The sequence below is a fragment of the Anopheles ziemanni genome, chromosome 2, assembly GCF_943734765.1.
Source record: "Anopheles ziemanni chromosome 2, idAnoZiCoDA_A2_x.2, whole genome shotgun sequence".
Taxonomy (NCBI): domain Eukaryota; kingdom Metazoa; phylum Arthropoda; class Insecta; order Diptera; family Culicidae; genus Anopheles; species Anopheles ziemanni.
This window is the reverse complement of record NC_080705.1, coordinates 10,503,548-10,526,235: the sequence shown is the minus strand read 5'-3', so window position 1 is coordinate 10,526,235 and position 22,688 is coordinate 10,503,548. Positions and strand designations below refer to the sequence as shown.

The 22,688-nt window shown below is 49.3% G+C and overlaps 1 protein-coding gene across 1 annotated transcript in view; it reads left to right on the top strand.

Moving 5' to 3' along the window:
* Positions 1 to 21,696, top strand: part of LOC131281397 (epidermal growth factor receptor) — a 33,073-nt gene extending 11,377 nt beyond the window's left edge. Inside the window, exons 2-7 of the mRNA XM_058310729.1 lie at positions 17,009 to 17,729; positions 17,802 to 18,309; positions 18,385 to 18,556; positions 18,632 to 18,764; positions 18,838 to 19,145; positions 19,226 to 21,696. Of these exons, the coding sequence (XP_058166712.1) occupies positions 17,009 to 17,729; positions 17,802 to 18,309; positions 18,385 to 18,556; positions 18,632 to 18,764; positions 18,838 to 19,145; positions 19,226 to 21,696 (4,313 nt within the window). The remainder of the gene's footprint in view (positions 1 to 17,008; positions 17,730 to 17,801; positions 18,310 to 18,384; positions 18,557 to 18,631; positions 18,765 to 18,837; positions 19,146 to 19,225) is intronic.
* Positions 21,697 to 22,688: the final 992 nt, after the last annotated feature.

The following is a 22,688-nucleotide window of genomic DNA, read 5'->3' as shown; positions in this document are numbered from 1 at the left end:
GCCCACACACCTCCACCAGCCTTCAGAGCCGTTCCCGCGGCTCCATTTCGGAAGGTGGGCGCGTGTCGAATCGTCCGACCCGCGGCCAAAGTAGCCACCAGCTAATAACCATCCGCCGCACATTATTATAATCCACCGATAATTGAGCAAATTTATCGCCTTCGCGAACTCGAAACAAAGAACTACCGCCATATGCCACCGGGAACGATTTATAACGCCACGCGGGGCGCTGAGTCGAGCTGGCGAGGATCGATCGATCCTCTGGAGTCGTCGTCGCCATGTGTCACCCCCAGGCCATCGCAAACCTGCCATCAAAACGATCGATGCGCTTCCAATCCACGAAAAAAACATCTACATCAAGTCAAAACACACAAAAGCTGAAATGAAAATGAAACGCCGATTACCGAGCCTTGTAAGGGGTTGCTGATTACCATAATATATAAGCCACTACGGCGGGTACTACTACTGCCATCAGCTCCATCACCTTCTTAACTACTATATTGGCCACAACTTCTTCCACTATCACTCGAAAAGCTGCTTTCGGAGAGGAGGGGGAAGCAGCACAACACAACACGATCCCGCGCCCATGGGAAACTCCCACGCTTCGAAGGCGATCGACACGGGGTTGATGGTGGCGAGAGCTCGAAGAGGCGACTTGAACGCCGCACCAAGCGGGAAAAACGTCTACGAGTACCGCCAACCGCCCCCAAACGGTTCAGCCGGAGGGTGGATGCAAATCGAGGGAGCGTGTGTTATGGAAATTAGAAATCTCGTACTCGTCGTGCAGGAGCTTCTCTCCGAAGCGTGCGGTAGAACGGGAAAGAAGAAGAAATTTACAAACGAGGGAGAAAAAAACTACATCCAACACTTTTCACGTCGATTCCCGCGAACCGGTTCGTTTTGTTATGGTTTGCCCGATGATTATGATTTTGTGTGTGTTGAATCATCCTCACCGGGTGTGCTTCCAATTACCATTTACCCTCCCCCGTCTTCGGTGCGTGTTTTTTTTTTTACATGGCGCGCATCGTGGGGTGCATTTAGCGATTTCAGTGCGGTTCAACCCCGAAAACCGCGGGGTTCTGCATCGATTCTCGCGCGAAGTCGTTTATCAAACTTATTCAAACATCTCCGACAAACCGCCACGAGTTTAGAAACGTTTGTAGAAAGATTTCAATGCTCCACAACTCTCGTTGCAACTTTGGCGTGCATGCTTTTTTCGTGAGATCGTGTCGAACACAACAATCGGCTCTTAAGCCACGGCGTTGGCCATGGGAACCCCGATCGGTTCGGCATATGGTACGCACGGCCGTGCATCGATCGGTGGTCGTAGGTGGTCGTATAATTTCGCTTTTCACGCCCTTCCCAGGCGGGTTGGTTGGGGCGTTGTTCGCGGGCTCCAGCCGTGACTTGTGATTGTTGTAGACTTTGTGCTTTTTTTTTATTATTTATTTCCATCTCTTCCAACCGACGATCACGCTGTGATGCCTTGTCAGAAACAATGCAGCTCTGCAGAGAGCTGCGAAAGGGAAACTCGTGTCGAAACAGCATGTTTTCCTCTCGGGAAGGGCTTGCCTTGGGTGTTTGTGATTTTGTTTTACTATCTAAAAAATAAAATCCTACAGTTACTTGAACTTTTTTCCACCACGACATCTTACAAGATCGACACAAACTGAACTACATCTCGTGGCATCTAACCACCCCAAGTTGGAAAGTGCACTGTTTCCACTTTTACCTTCCGAGAAACTGTAAGCCTCAGTGTAAGTACCTAATTGTCGTTCGGAGAAACAGCGAGCCTCAGACAAAGAGTCACCCAAACACACACACACGCACACAGATGAATAGAAGGGGCGTAAGTAAAACGAGTGGGTAATTGACAAGCGCGAAGCGCACAACAATGCACGACAATGTCGCCCACTCCGGGCCGGGGCAGTTTTACAGAAGTGTCGCAAGAAGCGATAAAGTGGAGAGACACGTGTGTTAAAAGCGCAGCTTAATGTTGACGGGGGGCAGGGAGGGTTTAAACTCAAGTTGTTTTACTTTATTTATTATTTTTTCCTCATTTATCGCGTGCAGTACTCTTACAGCGACAAAGAGAAAGCGATGTTCACGCTGTTCTTCGGAGTGGGAAAAAAATCGAGTGATTCGTTCTAATTTAAAGATGGTACTTCAAATGGCCTTTTTTTCATCCCTCTCGAGTGGTGAGAGAATCACCGTGTGGCTTAATGCCGTTTTCTCGAGAGGACTTCTCGAGACTAACGGACGTCTGTTTTGAAAGCCACAACGAGAAGGTTTTACGATCAGTGGTTGAAGACAGACAAAAACATTGGTTTCCAAATGGCTTAAGATGAAGGAATAAAACCTCTTCGACGAGCATCGTTGCAAGCGATGTCTGGTCGATTGTCGATGCGCCTTCGAAGACCTTGAAGCCTTGCGAGCTATGTAAATGAGATAAGTGCAAAACAATAATCTCGAGACACACATTCGCCTTGTTTGTGACGATCTGCTGCATTCCTCGGCGCACGTCGTCACATCGGCCAGGAATTTCCCGTTCACCTGATTGATAGTGGATATATTCCGTTTGCAATCGGCTTTGATAAAAAAAAGAAACATACAGGCGAAGGTCGTCCGGAATCGCATCGCCTGCATGCCAACAAGTGCCATATTGACCCGACGGATCGAGTAACGTAACTGCCGCGCGCGAGAGGAAATGACTATTGCGAGATGATAATTGTACGGTGCATGGAAGGGGCCAACAGGTAGCTGGTAATAAGAGAAGTGATCCAACACACCGAAGGAAAAACGTTCCGGGAAGGCAGAAAACGTTCAATCATAACGATAAGGTGGTCGTCGTAGGTTTAGGTAGCAAAAAGGAAAACTAACCGATATTCATTGCAAAGACGTCCCAAGCGAAGTGCAGCGTTGCAATGAGGTTGCGTTTTGTGCTACCCGAAATTGCACCCTCGGCGTTGCAGTGCCTTTTTCCACACATTCCACACGAGCGCGCGCCAATTTGTGGTGGTGGTGGCATGTATTAAAATAATAAGTCAATCGTACGACGCTGTGGAGGCAAATAATTAACCCTGTTTTTCTAGTCACCGCCACTGTCACTGGATTTTATTTTCTGTTCCTCTCCATGTCAGCTCTGAGACGATGACGGTTGATGCAATCGATCGTTAGTGCATGGAAGTTGGCATGCATTAAAACGAGCAACCGGGGCACCGGCAATGATTCAGTGGCAAAAATATGCATCGATAATTGAGAAAATAATGTAATCTGTTGGAATTTGTTCAAGCCCTCAACTCGCATTCCTTCGCTTGTGTACAAGTTTAGATAAAATCACCTTGAAGTTATCCCCAAAAAGATTGAAATCAATTTTGGAGGGAAATGGGAATTAAAATTGCCCGGAAATGGTTACTATTAACAGTTCAGAAAGCTTTTGCACCTGTCTTATATGAGAAAAAACAAGCACATGATTTAAAAACGCAACTGCATCTGCTTGATTTCGATCAATTGGTAGTTGTACCCTTGTACTTTGGTAAAACGGCAGTGAAGCGCGTCATTTCCAGATTAATAATCCACTGAAGAGGTCCAAAAAAAACACCACATGCCAGATGGAGCACAAGGCACGTGCAATTGTGGCCTGATTGCTGATACCTGCAATCAGTGTAGTGATACCGCTGGCGCTAGCTGGCTTCCGCACACGCGCACTCACCCGGGACTGGTAAGGGTGCGGTGCAGCATGCACTTATGTTGCCCGGTTTCCACTGTGTTGTGTTTTTCCCCCCTGTTTTATCTTCATTTTCTTTCATACGCACTCATTAGTACCCACGACCGGATGCGGCTGTTCCTGCACCGGTGTCGCCTGTGTCGTGGAGCCGACCCTGCGGAATGTCCACACTTTTTCCTGTACCTTTCTTTTCCTCATGGAGAGAGAGTGTGTCCACCACCACCAAAGCACATCCGAGACGGTGGTTGTTTTTTGCCCTCCTTCACCTTTAATGTGCCCTATCAGTTGCCCACAGCAGCAGCAGGGCAGCACCGAAAGGATGTGTTCCGTTTTCCGCTTCCGCCATCGCCATCGGTTGTTTTATTATAGGGTCCGGTCGTCTCCGGTTGTTGTTTTTTTCTACCCAACCTTCTTCTGGTTTCTGCTCGAGCAGCTTTGTTATGCTTTTGGCCCGGGTCCCGGAATGACCGGTTTTAACCTCGGCGAAGGGCGAAGATGGTTTGACAATTGATTTTATCGTCCATCGATCGTCGAATTCCTGACGGGGACCCGACGTCCCCTGCCCGATAGCGACAAGGGGGCGACGGTGTTGACGAAGAAAGTGGCGCATGTTTTATGGGACGTCGAGACGAATTTTTGATCGACTCCCGGTCTTTGGTCGCGCAGTCTGACTTCCGGTGTCACTTACTCCAGATAAAAAACCATAAGAAACCATTCCATTGAGGAAGGTAAGAATGTTGGAATACCAAAGTTGAAGGTTATCGCAAACATTAACCTTGCTTTCCTTGGAACAACATTCTTGTTTGGGTACTTCTTTCCAGAGTAATAAAAATGCTTTTGATTGCTCTGAGCAATCTCTGAGCGTGGGTGAGCTTACCTTCGTCCGTTATGGTCAACTGTAATTCATATTGTGCTACTCACAACGGTTTACGCGTTGTAAAAACCCACGATGCACTTTAGACATATGGCGTCACCGAGAGTTTCTCGGGATCAACGTTGGAGAATGAGTCAAAAAGATTTTATAAACTTCAGAGAACTCTTCGCTCCCTCAGAAAGACAAACAAAAAGACGTTTCACATCGTAAATCTTCCCAGCGTTTTAGACGTATCAAAACATCCATCCCCGAAGATCGTTTGGGTAATCGAAAGTCGTTCAAAGAGATCGTCGCTACCGCACCGCTTCTCGACTTCTCGGGAAGAAATCTGCTGATCCACTCCACGACCTAAGAACGGGGCCCAAAATATGTTTAATTTAATTACACGTTTTCCGAACACGATCCTAAACCCGAGCGCTAGCCGATAATGATAGGGTTCGCTGGCATTTCACCTCGAACCGGCGTTGGAACGGCTTTGACCTATCTAACGGTGGCCACTTTTCGCTTTCGATCCTATTTCTAAGATTATTGTGCCGGCTTTTATCACACACTCACACACACACACACAGCCGTGTATAATGCTGGCTACCGCGAGGATCACTTTGGGGAGGACGAGTTCGGTTTACTTTTTCCTTCGGAAACAGGGAACACGGTTCACCTTGGATTCCTTTTAGCGTCCGGCGAGGCGAGTGAGTGATGCGTTAGCTCTATAATTTGACCTTCTTTAGAGGCTCGAATGTCCAAGATTGATTTTAACGTTCGTTCGATCGATCGAGATTTTGGAAGTATCACCAAAAGCGAAGCGCAGATTGAAGCCGGCCCAGCGTCAGTTTGAATCCACCGAAATTCAACCCCGGAGTTTTGCCATTCCCCTTGCTTCGGGTTTAGCCCGTTGGCCGCTGGCCAAATCGTACTCCCATGCTAATTGCAGACGGTGCATGGATTTTGCGCTCGAACTGAGGTGAAATTATTATTTTCAACGTTGTTGTTTTCGTTTCGCCCGGACCAAGCGGTTTAGTTTTTGGCAAGTTTGGAAGTTTAGGACCTGCGGAGGTAATGCTTCGCTGTAATTGCTGCAACCGCGCACAAATGAAAATTGCTGCGAGCGATTTTGGTTGCTTCAGAAATGGCGGTTGGACTGTTGGAATTGGCCGGAGGCAACAAGTTTGCTTTGCTCTTTTTCTCTACGCTTCCTCATGTGTGGCATGTTTTAAAAGAAGTTTTGTTTACGCCATGATTGGCTTACATTCACCACAATGGTCAAATAATTATGCAAAACGTCACGCATACCTTCGCAGACTCTTTCAAGCTCGCAGCAACAATGTTCGTAGCGGAAGGTAAAGGTCAAAATGGAACGATTCTTGCGGGTCAAACGAGCAAATATGTTCTTCCCAGATCGACTGCTGAAAGACTCCGTAAGATCGCGGGAAGAATTGCGAATTTTCCACAGTTCACTGAATCTCTCTCGCCAGATCCCTTTTACGGCCGCTCGTATTCATTAATCTTCCCGGACACCTCACCCGCGGATCGATAGGCTTTCCAAAGCTTTCGGGAGCGCGCCCCGCTTACGATCGGCAGCCATCGATGCCGATCGATGATCGATCTTTGGCGTTGGGCATACAGGGAGAAAATCCCATCGAAAAGGTTGCTGCCCTGCGGTTTGCCCCAGGGGCGGCGGAAGAACGATGGCGTGCGGCATCCATTAAAGCAAAGTCCAGTCCACAAAAGGGGTGGAAAGTATTCAATTTTTACATTGTGTGCGTGCCATTATGCAACCTCCCCTTGCTTGGGTCCTCCCTTCCCCGCCGAATGTCAATAATCGCATACCGATATCGGGGATAATGAAGAAGCCAGGAGAAAAAAAACCTTCATCATTAATTTTTCCCTCCCGCACCGCTCGCTCCGAGAAATACTCCAACCGGGTTCGTCGCTGAATGCGTTGCGTTGATGTCTTTCGAGTGTTACTCTTGCTAACGGGCAGCCCAAAAGAAAAACGAAAAACAAACCTTCTCGCTAAAATTCACGCCTGTCGTGCCAAACAAATGCCGCTGGCCGTTTTGGTTTCGGGGATCGGGTGAGTGTCGACCGCACATTTACACGCGTTTACTCACCCGGTTCGGCGACTTGGAGCTGCTGGGCCGATAGCCGCGTTATTTATACATTTCGCTTTAAACCTTTTATGCCGTCGTCATCTTGCTCGCCCGCCCTTCCAGCCAAGCTCGTAAATCAACGTGACGCAAACAATATTTTTCCACCATTTTCGGCGAACCCATTCCGGGCGTTCCTTTCCGATGGCGCTTGCTCGTTTCGGTGGTTGCGTTGAGGAGAAAACAAACAAAACCCATCAAAAAACGGCGAAAATAACGCTTCTTGCAGGACGCACGCAAAGATGAGATGTTTTATGCCACCCCGCGTGCAAAGCGGGTACGCAAATAATACTTTTGACAGCTTTTATGCACCCCAGAGGCAGCGGGTTCCGCTGACAATCGGTTGACAGATTGGCTGCCCAGTTTGGGATTTGCTTTTATTTTTATGCGAAAACACCACCCTCGTGGTTAAAAGCGTCCTCGTACGGCTTTATTTTGTTTCCACCTTCCGACCGCCAAAGCGATGACGAACCGAAGCAAATCGGCCTAGAAAAATCGAGAGCGTGAGGGAACGAAAAACAAAAAAAAATGTGACGTGGCGCGACATCCAAACCAGCCAGCCGGATGCAAAATGGAACCTCCTCCGCGGCTCCACCTCCGGGGCTACGATCGCCGAAGACATTAGCGTCTGGCCGGGTGTGTTTAGTCCGTGGTTTGACCATGTTTGGCATTCCTACCCGTCTACGCCATTCCTTCCATATTCTTAACGGTTCTTGGTTCGTTTTTCGTTTTTCGGGCTTTGATTAAAAAACACATTCTCCACCATCACACTTAACTTTCGTGGTTTGCAGGGGGCGGGGAGTACATTTGAATAAATGAATTGCTTCATTTGGTACCTTGTTCGAGTCCTTTTCTTCTGGTGCGAGTTTCCAATCTTTCTTATTCCACCACGCAACTCAACCGCAGGCAGGTGCAAGAAGCAGCAGCCCAAAAAAAAAAAAGACGAATAAGTGTGTGCGCCTCACGCTCACGCGTCTCACGAGCGATAATTTGTCCCAATCGTCACATAATCGCGGAACGCCAGGAGCGTGATTAATCGTTTGCATTTAAATAACGCGCATCGCCACAGAATGGGAACAGATTTCGGAGTGGAATTTGCGAAGGCCTCCCGAATTTGTGTGCGGGTGGTTGTTTTATTTTCGTTTCTTAAACATTTTGTAGAACAGAACATTCCTTCACGATCGGCATCGATCAACCTGCGTGCCTTGGTATATAATTGACGCAGTTCAATCGAGTGAACGTCGGTAAGTTACACGTGTTAGAGTTTGCCCTTGAAGGACGAAGCGTTGATTCCGGGTGTTATCGGGCATTCGAGTGAAACGAAACCGGTTCGACACAACCCAGGAATAATCAAACAAAAAATAAACGCGACAAATCATAACCAGTCCGTTTGTTGAAAGGCAAAATGGTGCAGCTAAAAATCAACACCAGAAGAGAATTAATTATAGTTAAACCCCCCTTCGGGGAGCCCCAAGAAGAAGCCCTATGGCATATAATCTTTATACAAATGAGCGTAATCATCGCGTCGCAGGTCCTTGATGGTATTTATGGCGACATCTTTTGATTTCGGTTCTAGTGTGGAATGTGTTTAGTTCTTTTTCTCGCTCTATTCGTTTCGGTTGGTTCCTCATTTGCGGAACGATCATCAAGCCACAGGTTTCGTTGATCGTCTTAGCATCGCGGGGTGGTTAAATTTCATCTCTATCGCTATCCCATCCCATCACCATTAGAAACACCGTGTGACGCATGGCAGGGGCAAGGCGATGCTGGAAAATAGTCATCAAACGCTGAGGCCTCGGGAAGGTCCATAAAATAAACGCTTTTAATTAGTTAACTCTTTTCCAGCCTCCACGGGCCTCCCTTTCCCCGCATCCAGGGAAGAATTTTTCGTCCACGGGAACACACGGATGGAAACTAAAAATCTTAAGAACCGCAGCTCGCTTGTCCAAATTTGATATGGATATATGGCAACTGGAGAACGGGTTATTTTATGTTCTTCCAGGCGGTATTCAACGCTGTTTTTTTCCCTGAGGAAGACAATATTTTTAACGACCAAATGGTCCGGCCATCGGCACGTTCGTGTCGAAATTAGTGATGAGAACTTCGGATGGATTCGCGAATCGGACTCCAACTCCCTAAAACCGCATCCGATGCTGAAAGAATACTGGATTCGACGCGAGTGCGCAGGCTAAAATCGAATGGATCGACAAGTTCCCTTTTGATTCATTATCCTCCAGCTTTGCTTGATGCATCGCTCGTGTTCTGTATTCAAAAGTGTTGCACGGAAGCATTCATTGGTACCATAATGGATAGGAGCAATCGGAAATCGACCTGAGGCGTCTGGATTCAACAGGATTCAACTGGATTCAACCTGATTCGTACCGGATTCAAACAGATTTCAACCATCAGAACGCAGATCAGATCATTTGCTCTCAGCCAATGAACGGATCAGATCAGAAGAGCATAATCATACTCCAATGCCATACCGCAATGGATAATGGCGTCACTAGGATCATAATGGAGCATTTGCTCTCATATTTTTGGATCGGATCGGATCAAATAAACTAGAGAGCAGATCGGATCGTAAGAAGCTATTCCTTCTTCTCATCACTAGTTACAATTTAACACCGCGTTATTCGGAGGACAGTGCGCTTCGCCAACCGACGTGCGCTGGCAAACATGGTCATAAACAGTTCTCAGGGCAAGAAGATGAAACGTCTCTGCCGTCTTGTCGCAATAGGTCTCGAAAATCGGTGCCGTCCGTTGTGAAATTGGTCGGACGTGGACGTCGCGTGCAAGAAAAACAAAAGTGAACTTTATTCTAAGCGAATATTGATTTTTCAGTGCTGCAACAAGAAACCGATGGCTTTTGTGGGAAACCGCGCACCTTTCTCGCTCGAAACGGAACGGAAACTTGTGCAACTCGCTGCCCAAAAGATGGCCACCCGATCCGGGTGAAACACGATGTCACACAGCGTGCGTGAATAATTAGTCACCAAAACGTTCGAAATTTGGAGATTGTTTTCGTAAAAAAGCAAACACATACCCAAAGGGGAGGGGGGGTTCTTTTGGGTCACCGCGGAATGGCGCGCATAACCAACCGGGCGCAGCATCAAGGCGAACCTCGTCCGCACAGAAGCGTCCGCACACTCGCTCGCGCAGGTTGCTCGCAGAACGGGCAATAAAACCCGAAATCACGATCCGGTCTTTCGGAGGTCATTAATTTGTAAACGCTGCGGCTCCGGGTCTTGGATCGCCCGCACTTTGGCGTCGGCAGCGAATCGAGTGACGGTTGGCGATGGTTATGAGTTTTGCCTCGTTCCGTCTTTTATTTTATCATATCCACGCACACACACACACGCACGCACACAAATTCCACGGCGTTTGGAAGACGCAAAAAGGATGCTGACGAGGTTTCTGGTTGAGTCCGTCATCCGCGTTCGACACGGACGCGGGTGAGGAATTCCGCCGCAGCATATTCCAGCGAAGCTTCCACCACCCCAAAAAAAACCACCAACCATATGCCATCCATCATTTGGCGCGCGGCCCCAGAAGAGAAGAAGATATTTGCTCCATCCATCTTCGGGGAACGCTGGCTTCTCCCATCCATTTCGTTCGGACGCCGCAGCAAAGAAACATTAACGATGATTTCTTCCCTCGTCAGACGCGGACCTGAAGCCTTCTTTTCTAAGTTTTTCTTTCCACCTTCCTCGTTCGCTCTTCTTTCAACCCGTTCCTCCCGCGTCGGAACCCTTAGCTCCTTGACCACAAATGACGTGAAAACGTTTAGCGATGGTTTACCATCCTTCCTCCCCCCATCCGCGATCGTTGATGAACGGTTTTGGCTGCTGCTACCACCAAAAAGCACCATTTTGGGGTGTTCTTTTTGGTCACGCGCGTGTGTGTGTGTGTGTGTGCGATTAGGCCTGCTGGTTCGAAAAGAAGGGCGCAAGAACTAACCTCGAGCCGATCCGGGAACGTTACCAACGCATTTTTCTCGCATCTCGATCTCGCATCGTGTTGGTACGTCTTCCCGTAGTCACAAGGCAACTTTTCGGTTGAATGATCTAACTGTGTTTATTCGTCTTGCTGTTGTTGTTGTTGTTTTTTTCCCTCCGGTTGTGTACCTTCCACCTCACCATTTAACCGTAGCTTGTTAAGCTTTGAACAAGTCATAAAAATAGCGCACACCATGTTTTTTTTTCCTTGGTCCGTCCGGGTGAGAAATAGTTTCGAGGAAAGTGTGAAACGCTACAAACTAGTGGAACTTCCTCGGGTTTTTGGGGAGGTTTGAAGAAAAAAAAAACACTTCCCATCGAACGTACAAAGCGGTTGGCGATTAAAAGTAAGCCGTTCGAGGTTTTTGGTTCATTAAAACCCACGATCACCGGAGTAGTTAAAGGAACGTTGGAGCGTATTGGTAGTGGGTTCGCTGGAGTGGGTGATATCCTTCAAAACAGTTTTACATTGTGTCCCTAAAGACTTGACGTAAGGGCACGCCTGTAGAAAAAAAAACTAAATTAGAAAAAGAAACTTCCCGTGGGCTTCGCTAATTAAAACGTGACGTCCAACGCTTCAAACGGGCGCAACTTTGACCACTGGGCAATTGCCAAAGGGGTTTGGTACTTCTCCTTCTCAAACCTCGCGAGGAGTGGCCCAAAACCCCTCGGACCCGCCGATGTTGACGACGATCCGTCCACCCACAGGAAGTGGCTCCAAATATTGACCATCGGACCGCAATTGCTGTTGACGCCAGCGTGACGAAGATGCTTTTCGGCTTGCACAACCTTGCGTCCGGACGATGTCGCACCGTAGTCAAGAAGGGAGTCCCATTTTTCGAAGGTTTCCCCAGTGCCAGTTGACTTGTTGATGATCATTTTATTTATTTTTTTCCCCTGGATGGTGGGATGGAGCTTTTCTCACTTCACCAAACGAGCAGGCCAGGTCGCGTGGCACCGATGACGATGCGTGCGTGCGTGAGTGCATGCTAGGCCACGGTGGGCCGGTGTGTGGGCGCGACGATGTTATGCGGGGGCAGCCAAAAAGCACCAAAATCCCACTTTCCATCCCACCCACCGGATCCGACACACGACCGTTTGTGAGTTTGCGTGGGCCATTTTTTCCTCTCCCTCTCCCTCTCTCTATCGATTTTGATGCTTGAATTTCGGGCGCTTTTACCACCTTTTACCGCAACTTATTAGTATTCACGTGTATTCTTTTTTTTCGTTGTTTTTGTTTTGCTCCTTCCCGGCTTCATCTTTGTTTCGATCTAATGGAATCCGATCGACCGATCGTCGCCGGAGGATGAACAACTTTAAACTACGTTTATTTGACGTTTCGCTCGTTTAGCTTTGATTCACTTGTCCTCATCCGGGTGACATTTTTGTTGCACGGGCAGGAGGAAAACCAGGAACCGATAACGATCAACTGAAGATAACCCGCACGGACAATTTTACCGTTTCATTGCACCACAAACCTAGATCAGAGTTTGGCAGCGCCTTTAAGGAAAAATAAAAGGAATAGAAAGGGAAGCTAACTCTAGGGAGAAGGAAAGGAGCTGGGTGGGGTGGAAAAAAATGTCTCCCCAGTAGTGAACAGGTTGGTGGCCGGGGCTCCGGTTTGTTTGACGTGTGATTAATATTAATTTATGTAATCACCGAGCGAGATATTTCAAATGAAGCGAACGGCAGCAGAAAAACTCACCGAGATCTCGGTCTGTCAGTCGGTTGTGTCGGATTGGAATGGCGACCGGGAGTTCCCCCCCTCCTTTCGGCACCCTTCCCGATCGCCATTATCATAATGCATCGGTGGCCAGGGGGCGAAGAGGCGAGGTGGGTCCCGGGGGCTCGCACGCGTTGCGTAGAAAATCCAATTTATCAGAAATTTATAAAAATTAAATCACTCGCCGCTGCAACAACGAGGACGCGGATTGCGTACCTTACGAACGCGGGGTCCCTTCGATCGAGTAAGAGAGAGACGAAGAGAGAGGGAGAGAAGGAAGGGAAGAAAAATCACCTGCACCGATGACATCCCGGCATCCGATGGCCAGCGAAGCGAATCGTCGAAATCGGGCACGCGCCGTCAAGCGATTTTGTCAGCGAACGGCGAAAGATAATTGCAAGTGCGGCACGAACGGCACGGACCACTGTGTGTGTGTGTGTGTGCGGAATGTGCATTTTCCTGGGGCGCCCTTGCCGTTGGCTTTCCCGGGCACGCACGCACGGCCAATCAATGGACGACATTCGACTCGTATCGTTAATTATTGATCTTCCGAGAAGCTGACAGCCGACGGCGGTTGACATGTGTGCGGCGTTTTTCTTATCCCGGCTTATTTGTTGCCTCCTGCTTCCTTGTCGGGTTGGTTGCTGGGGGAAAATGGGCTACATTCCCGCCGTTAATTTATAATCGCAAAGTGTTTTTCCTCCACCGTCAATCGACAATTATTCGTTCGCATTACGCACGTCTTTCTGGTCCTTTCCGCCATAATGGCGATCGTAAATTTATCACTTAGATCCCGGGAGGGTTGGGTTTAAAGCACCCTTTTCCCCCCCCTGCCAATCGTAATAAATCGGAACGGAATCGGAAGCATTTGAATGGGGCCACAATTAAAATCGGAACTTTTGGGGGCCAGCCAGGGTTGGGGACATAAAAGTTTCAATCATTCGCTATTCAACAATAAATCCGGCTACGGCTTACCAAAAAAAAAAAAACCTTAAATCCAGATGTTAAGGGCTGCAATAAAAAGAAACATACTCATGCCGTCCCTTGAATTTCTTGTTCAATCGGAAAACATCTCGCCCGTGGTCGTGGCCGCAGCACTCTGGGATGAATAATCACCAATCACTCTCGGCGGGACCCCGATTTTTACATCGTCAATGTAACAGTTTTACGAGCGTTTGGACCACCATCGAAGCAAAGCCGGGCGGCGTTCCCCCGCTGGGAGGGAAACGTCTTCTTTCTCTCGGGCCCGAAAAAGGGCCGTCCCGTTTGGCGTCACGATCGAATCGGTCGCTTTGGAATCGAATAACATCGAATGGCTTTCCACTCGGATCGAACTTTCGAAGGAAGAAGATCGTGATCTTGTCCAGTCGTGTCGTTTCGCGGGCCGATTAACTATTTTATTTCTTCTATTTCGACGAAAAATTTGCGCACATCGTTGGAGTTGAAGGAAAACCTCTCCAGGGAACGTTGCAAAACGACAGCGCGATCGCAACGAAAATGGCGTTATGTAAAGTGAAAGTGTGTGTTTTTGCAAACGATGTGAAATGTCTCACCAACACGCTTTGACCGTGGAGAGGCGATTTTCGGATGTGGTGAGACGTTTTTCATTTCGTGTTACCTCTGCTCAAATCGTGGGATCGTGAACATTTCATCCGAACTAGAGAAATTAAACAAATACTTCATTCGCATACCGAAACAAACACGATCTTCTAGTGGCATTCCTTGGGTGGTCGTGGAGAGGGGCCCATTCCCCAAAACTGTGGCTCTTCACCTTATTGGCCATTTCTTTCAGTCATTCCATAAACACCAACCCGGGTCCTCTGCTCGTACGTCTTATCAACAGCTTTGCAGCCCGAGAAGATTCGGTTTCGGAAAGCGATTACATTACCATAAAACTTCCTTCTTCCCGAGGCAACTAAATTCTCCCAACTTCCCAACTCCCTGGCGGTGGGAACCGAGCGCGGGAACATTACGACCGAAACGTGATTGTTTATGACCGACGGCCGGCCACAACAACGCAAAACAACAACGTGCCAACGCACCCCCGAACCAAGTGTCAACCTTTTTTTCCGCGGACTAAACGGCTGCACAATTGCATTAAATCAATTTTATCGCCTTTAGAGAAACGAATGTCCATTTTGGAGTCCCCGATTGCGAGCTCACCTTAACGATCCTGCTTGTTATGCCTTCCCCTAACGGCGTGCTCTTTCTCCGTCCTCTACGTCGTACTCCGGTGAAGCACTTTAAATTAACCAACAATAAATAAACTACTAATCCGATTAACGGGTAATCGGAGACCATTGTTGTGGGTATCCTCGGTTCGCGTATCGATTGCTTCGGCTGAGAAGACGTCGACCCACCACCAACGTGTCCTCAACGAACGCGCTCGAGATCGATCGGTCCGTTGCAAGATAGATTGATATTGAAAAGCTTTTAAAAACTCCTAAAAATGGCCAACGGGCAGAAAAGGAACACAGAGAGCGATACACGGGGGAATGGGAGCGAGAAGGAAGTAAACTGGAAACACTCATATTATATAGACACGGTTGTATATATTTGGAGGATGGAAACCCGCTTCGGGGGCCGAACCGAAAAGCGAGAGTGTGGATTAATTTTAATTTGAAAAGCAACATCTTGTTGGGGTCGCCCACCCATAGTAGCATAGAGTTGGTTCGCGCATACGAAAATATTGGAGAGAAGGCACTCTTCGGGACACTCGGAACCCATTGTCCATCGATTCGGTTCGATCTGGAGGCGGTATAAGATTTGTTCTTCTTTCTACTCCTCCGACGACCTAGCGAAAGACGAACTTCTTGTGGACGCCTTTGACCGCGACTTAGGCAAAGTTTCATGTCGTATGTAAAAACACACACACACACCCCTCGATGTCCCTTTGGGGTGGGAATGAATGATGGGCTTAAGTCTCCCCGAAGCGAAGCTCGACTTTTCACGCAGTTGGTCAAACAACCCAGAGTCCAACAAAGCCTCTCCCTTATGTGCCCTGACCCAAGGCACTTCGATGGTGGCAGTAAACATACACATACACACACACACATGTGCTAGAAAAACATGCCACTTGGTCATGCGGCCCGCGGGCTCCCCCTTGATGAAGCCCTTTGCTCCGGAATCGGGGAAAATCGGCTCACGTGTGGACAATGTTTGAAAGGCTATAAACTGTGATGAAATTTTTCACTCACCCGGTTTGTGTGTGTGTATGTGTCCCCTTGAAGGAATTAAAAAGTAAATCTAACGCAAACATGATCTCCACTCCACTGGAACCCGCTTCAGGCTGGCCACGCGTACATGGCAAACACTTAAGTGTGGCCGCCTGCTTTAGTTTAGTTTTCAATCGCTTCAGGCGGGAAACCGAAACTAGCTCCACGAATCCCTTTTTCGTTTCCAACGGGACGGTGCGCAAACACCGTGCCGTGTCACGAAGGTCTTCCTCCTTCTCGCGGTGTCCAGGTTTGTCCAGGGATTAGCTGAATGTTGTCCCGGTCGTGGTCCAGATATGTTAACGGTGAAGGCTCGGCAACGGTTTGAACATTTCAACGCAGCGAACACGGGTGGAGCACGAAGAAAACCGAAGCAGAAAGCAAAAAGGTACACCGTCCGTCCATAAACGAGCGAACAACGGTCAGGAATCTGGGGTTGGTACGTGGCGCAAGAACGTTTTTGGGGTCGAGAAAGAAGCGGAGAAGACAGAACGGAGTTAAAAAAAGGGTCAATAAAACGGCGTGTCTAAAACCGCGTGGCCACACCACGGTTCATTACTTATTCATAGAGCGAACGTGCGCGACGTACCAGAGCGTCGGAGGCGTTCGCACGGTGGTATGGTTTGTGTCCAAAGGTATATACACCGGTGGTCGACCCGGAGAGGCCACTCGGGGTTCAGCAATGTCATCCGAACGTCGTTGTCGTCGTCGCGTGTCCGTTGCAAACCGCTTGCGAGAATTGCGACTTGGTGGAAGTTATCGCAAGAGAAAAAAGCGTCGTATTTCACGCGCGGAAAGGGTAGACGAAGACATGAAGGTAGAACCGGGGAAGATCGGGGCGGTGGTTTATGATATCGCTTGACCGGAGGCAGCTGGCAGGAAGTCGGCCGAGTTTGCGCCGTAGCGATTGATTGGCAAACTTTGGCTCTCTGTTTGCAGAGCGTCAGAAATGATAAATAAAACATCACAACGGAGGGAGATAAAATATGGCCCGAGGAATCTAACCCGTCTAAGTCATCGCCAGGGTCGTGTTTGCGCGTGCCAAATGGCAACTTTTGTGCAGTTTGAGATTAGATATGTTAGACTGCTCGGTGGCTAACTAATTAAAGTTTCGCAGGGCGTACGATCTCGATCTGTCAAGCGTCGCGAGTTTATGATAAGAATCAATAAAATTGAATCCCAGTACATCTCCTGGGCACGTGCAGACCGGTTGGAAAGGTGTCATAAATATTGATTAGAAAGACGGAGCATAGACGCACCGCCATTCACTGTTTGTGTTTTTGCGCAATCACTAACAATCACCTTGTTTCCCTTTCTCCCGCAGTATGCATCGGTACGAACGGACGCATGTCGGTGCCGTCGAACCGCGAGTACCACTACAAGAATCTGCGCGATCGCTACACCAACTGTACGTACGTGGATGGCAACCTGGAGATCACCTGGATCCAGAATGGGAGCAACGACATCAGCTTTCTGCAGCACATTCGCGAGGTGACCGGGTACGTGCTGATCAGCCACGTCGACATCCCGCAGGTGATCCTGCCGCGGCTTCAGATTATCCGCGGGCGAACGATGTTCAAGCTGAACAAATGGGACGACGAGTTCGGACTGTTCGTGTCCTTCTCGCAGATGAACACGCTCGAGCTGCCGGCGTTGCGTGACATCCTTAGCGGCTCGGCGGGGATCTTCAACAACTACAACCTGTGCCACGTGAAGACGATCAACTGGGATGAGATACTGTCGGATCCGCAGGGTAACATACGATACACGTTTAACTTCACATCACCGGAGCGGGAGTGTCCGCCGTGCCATCACTCGTGTGAGGCGGGTTGCTGGGGCGAAGGTGCCCACAACTGTCAGAAGTTCAGCAAGCTCAACTGTTCGCCTCAGTGCTCGCAGGGTCGCTGCTTTGGGTCGAAGCCGCGCGAGTGTTGCCATCTGTTCTGCGCCGGTGGTTGTACCGGTCCGACCCAACAGGATTGTCTGGCGTGCAAGAACTTCTACGATGACGGTGTGTGTAAGCAGGAGTGTCCTCCGATGCAGATGTAAGTAGACTGAGGATTAATCAAACGTCGATCAGGAAATACTAACCCCAACGTCATTTTTCTCTCCTCCAGCTATAACCCAACAAACTACCTCTGGGAACCGAATCCCGATGGCAAGTATGCGTACGGTGCGACTTGTGTTCGAAACTGTCCGGAACATCTACTGCGTGATAACGGAGCCTGCGTTCGAACCTGTCCACCGAACAAGATGCCACAGAACGGAGAATGTGTACCATGCAATGGAGCCTGTCCGAAAACATGTCCCGGCGAGGGCGTGGTGCATTCGGACAACATCGGCAAGTACAAAGACTGCACCATCATCGAGGGTTCGCTGGAGATCCTCGATCAGACGTTCGCCGGCTATCAGCAGGTGTTTGCGAACTTCTCGTTCGGACCGCGATACATCAAGATCCACCCGGACCGGTTGGAAGTGTTCTCCACCGTCAAGGAGATTACCGGATACATCAACATCCAGGGTGATCATCCAGAATTTACCAACCTTTCGTACTTCCGCAACCTAGAGGTGGTCGGTGGCCGTCAGCTGAAGGAGAACTTTTTTGCCTCGGTGTACATCGTAAAGGTATGTTTCAGGAAACCACATTAAGGTTGCTTTGATCTATTTTTCATCGTAATCATTTGATATTTCTTTCTACAGACATCCCTGAGATCGTTGGAGTTGAAGTCACTGAAACGGGTGAACTCGGGGTCGATCGTGATATTGGAGAACAGCAACCTATGCTTTGCGGATGAGATCGATTGGAGTAAAGTCAAGAAAAGCACTGACCATGAAACGATGATCCACAAGAATCGGAACTCTACCGAGTGTCGTAAGTGTTGTTGTTTTGTAAAGACTAAACCAGGGTGAGGAGTCGGTTCGCTAACAACTACGTTTCCTTCTACAGATGCTGCGGGAATGCAATGTTCCGAGCAGTGCACCAGCGCCGGATGTTGGGGCAAAGGCCTGGAGCAATGTTTGGAGTGTAAGAACTTTATCTACGAGGGCAAGTGTTTGGATAGCTGCAAGAGTTTACCAAGGTTAGTTTCAAAGCGAGTTTCACCATTCGACAATGATTTTCTAACCAAACTATTTTCCTTTAACTCCTGTTAGGATATACCAAGTGAACTCTAAAACCTGCGAAGACTGCCATCCAGAGTGCAAAGACTTCTGCTTCGGTCCAGCTCCGGACAATTGTGGCTCGTGCGTAAACGTAAAGGATGGACGGTTCTGTGTGTCGGAGTGTCCGATCATGAAGTACGCGCTGAACGGAACGTGTGTCAACTGCCACAAGACTTGCGTTGGATGCCGTGGTCCGAGGGATACTATCGCTCCCGATGGTTGTATATCGTGTGAGAGGGCAATCATTGGCAGCGATGCGACCATTGAACGGTGTCTGATGAAGGATGAACCTTGTCCAGGTAAGGGGATGTCTTCCCATACGGCGAAATAGAAATGAAATTGTGTGAATTATGACACTTAATTTCTCATCCTTTCTCAGATGGTTACTACAGTGATTACGTCCAAACGGAGGAGGGTCCTTTGAAGCAACTGACCGGGAAGGCCGTATGCCGCAAGTGTCACCCTCGGTGCAGAAAGTGCACCGGCTACGGGTTCCACGAGCAGTTCTGCCAGGAATGTGCCGGCTACAAGAGTGGTGAACAGTGCGCCGACGAGTGTCCCTTCGAGCACTACGCAAACGAAGAAACACGCGTGTGCCACCCGTGTCACAAGGAGTGTCGTGGATGCCACGGCATCGGTCCAGATCAGTGCGATGACTGCCGCAATCTGAAACTCTTCGATGGTGATCCGTACGATAACTCGACGGCGTTCAACTGCACCTCGGTTTGTCCACCGTCGCATCCGTACAAGCGATACCCACAGGAGGCTGGCAATCCATTCTGCTCAGCGGAGCCACCGCAAACTGGACAACGACTGGAGGCACAAACGCAGATCCGTGTGCTGATCTACGGAGGGTTCGTGACTGTGGTCGTGATCGTGCTGGTGATCCTTTATGTGCTGTTCAGTCGACAGAAGAACAAGAAGGAAGCGGTTAAGATGACGATGGCGCTGGCTGGCTGTGAGGACTCGGAACCGTTGCGACCGTCTAATGTCGGTCCGAATCTAACGAAGCTGCGTATCATCAAGGAGGCAGAGATTCGTCGTGGTGGTGTGCTGGGAATGGGTGCTTTCGGACGTGTGTTCAAGGGCGTCTGGATGCCGGAAGGCGAGAGCGTGAAGATCCCAGTCGCGATCAAGGTACTGATGGAGATGTCTGGATCGGAGTCGAGCAAGGAGTTCCTCGAGGAGGCGTACATCATGGCTTCGGTGGAACATCCGAACTTATTGAAGCTTCTGGCCGTGTGCATGACCTCGCAGATGATGCTGATCACGCAACTGATGCCTCTCGGATGTCTGCTGGACTACGTACGTAACAACCGGGACAAGATTGGCTCGAAGGCGCTACTCAACTGGTCGACACAGATTGCTCGTGGTATGGCGTATTTAGAGGAACGTCGGTTGGTACATCGAGATTTGGCCGCGCGAAACGTGCTGGTTCAAACTCCTTCGTGCGTGAAGATCACGGACTTTGGTCTGGCTAAGCTGTTGGATTATGACTCGGACGAATATCGTGCGGCCGGTGGCAAGATGCCTATCAAATGGCTCGCGCTGGAGTGCATCAGACATCGGGTGTTTACGAGCAAGAGTGATGTCTGGGCCTTCGGTATTACTATTTGGGAGTTGCTGACGTACGGAGCGCGCCCTTACGAAAATGTGCCAGCAAAGGACGTACCGGAGTTGATCGAAATCGGTCACAAGCTTCCGCAGCCGGACATCTGTTCGCTCGATGTGTACTGCATCCTTCTTTCCTGTTGGGTGCTGGACGCAGACGCCCGACCCACCTTCAAGCAGCTGGCGGAAACATTCGCTGAGAAAGCTCGCGATCCGGGTCGCTACCTGATGATCCCGGGCGACAAATTTATGCGCTTACCTTCGTACACCAACCAGGACGAGAAGGATCTCATTCGTACGCTGGCGCCGGTCGCGATGGCCACCGCGGCAGCGGCGGCGGCAGCTGGGGCTTCCAGCGTCGACGTACCGAGCACGATCGCCGAGGCGGATGAATACCTGCAGCCAAAGACACGTCCTTCCATCATGCTGCCCGGACCGTCGGCCGTTGTCGAACCGTCGGATGAGATGCCAAAGTCGCTTCGCTACTGCAAGGACCCTCTGAAGACGGACGACGAGACGGACGGCAACGGGAAGGAGGTTGGGGTAGGGGGCATCCGACTGAATTTACCGCTGGACGAGGACGACTACCTGATGCCCACTTGCCAAAGCCAGGCCCAGTCCACACCGGGCTACATGGACCTGATCGGTGTGCCTGCCAGTGTCGACAATCCCGAGTACCTGATGGGGTCGGCTCAGGCGATCCATGGTGTGCCCGGGATGGGCCCACCGCACACACCCCCACCTAATTCTCCTTCCGCCAACCAGCAGACACAGCAAATCCAAACGCAACCCATCCAGCAGCCGCTGCAAGTCCTCCAACAGCAGCACCATCAATATCAACAGCAACTCCAACACCAACAGCATCAACAGCAGCAGCACCACAACCACCACCATCACCACCAACACCAACCTTCCCAATCGTCACACCATTCGTCCTCCTCCAGCAACATCATCCCCGGTGGCCATCTCCCGAACGGAAGCAATGGATCATCCATCAGTCACACGCCTTCGCTGAGTAACGCAAGCAGCATCGGGCTGAAGAATCCGGAGGCGATCATGCAGTTGCAGCAGCAACAACAACAACAGCAGCAGCAACAGCAACAACAAGGACCTCCCACGCAAACGATCGGCATCCCACTCTCCCCGACGGAAACCGAGGCCACCTCCTCCGAGCACGAGTACTACAACGATCTGCAGCGGGAGTTGATTCCGCTGCATCGCAACGAAACGACTGTCTGAGCTCCGCGAGTGGAGACCAAGAAACGAAAATCTAACGCTTGCCACAAAGTACTGATACACTGGAGAAACATCGACTATCAGGCAAACGGAAGGCCCTCGAGCGAAGAGGAAGGCTTCCCGCACCAGCCGGGTAGCTCGAATGGTCGGTTTTATATGCAAAGTTATTTGATTTTAAGTTGTAGAACCTAGCGACAGAATGTGCCTTTAGCAGCAAGTAATGCGTGTGAATGAGAATGATTTAGCATTTAGAGTTCCCAGCGAGGAGGTCCTTCGAGAGGATCATCATATTGTACATAAAAAAACGAACAAACAAAACAGCATATTAGTTTATAGCTACGGAGTCTATGGAAGGGTCATCAAGTATGGTACTTAAAATGGCTGAGATATCCATCGGTGATATCAACCGTGTATACATTCATTAGTATGAACTCAGTACAATCAGATTGAAGCGGTGGCTTTCTTGTGCAAAACTTAACGTCTTGTAGAAGAAGGTCACTAGGGATGCAACGCCTTGCCTTTGACTTGGAATCCTTTCCCGACGTCTTCATTGCACGGACGCTTGGAAGTACTGGTAGAATGATAGGAATAGTAGGCAGTGACTACATTTCAACCTATACACCGTATTCCGCTTGCTGCCAGTCATACAAACGGCAATGTTTATAAGTAATGGATGAGGCACGTGCTTGGGAAAACCGACATAGGACGATAGAGGGAGCGAGTGCGTACAGAAAGATAAATATTTCATTGGAATACCTGTGATACTACTTTTAAATTTGTATGTTTTACGAGAATGTTTTTAGTAACGGAAGGTCCACCCTAGAGGGGCTGACTGGAAACAACAGACGCCCAGGGTGAAGGACACTTGATCTAACCACAAACAATCAGATTTCTCGAGGCACTTCCCGCACGATGCGCGAAGCATTCTGTGAGTAGAAGAGAAGAAACCACTTTTAATAAATAGGAATAGCACTTTTCAGATTTAGTGAACAAAC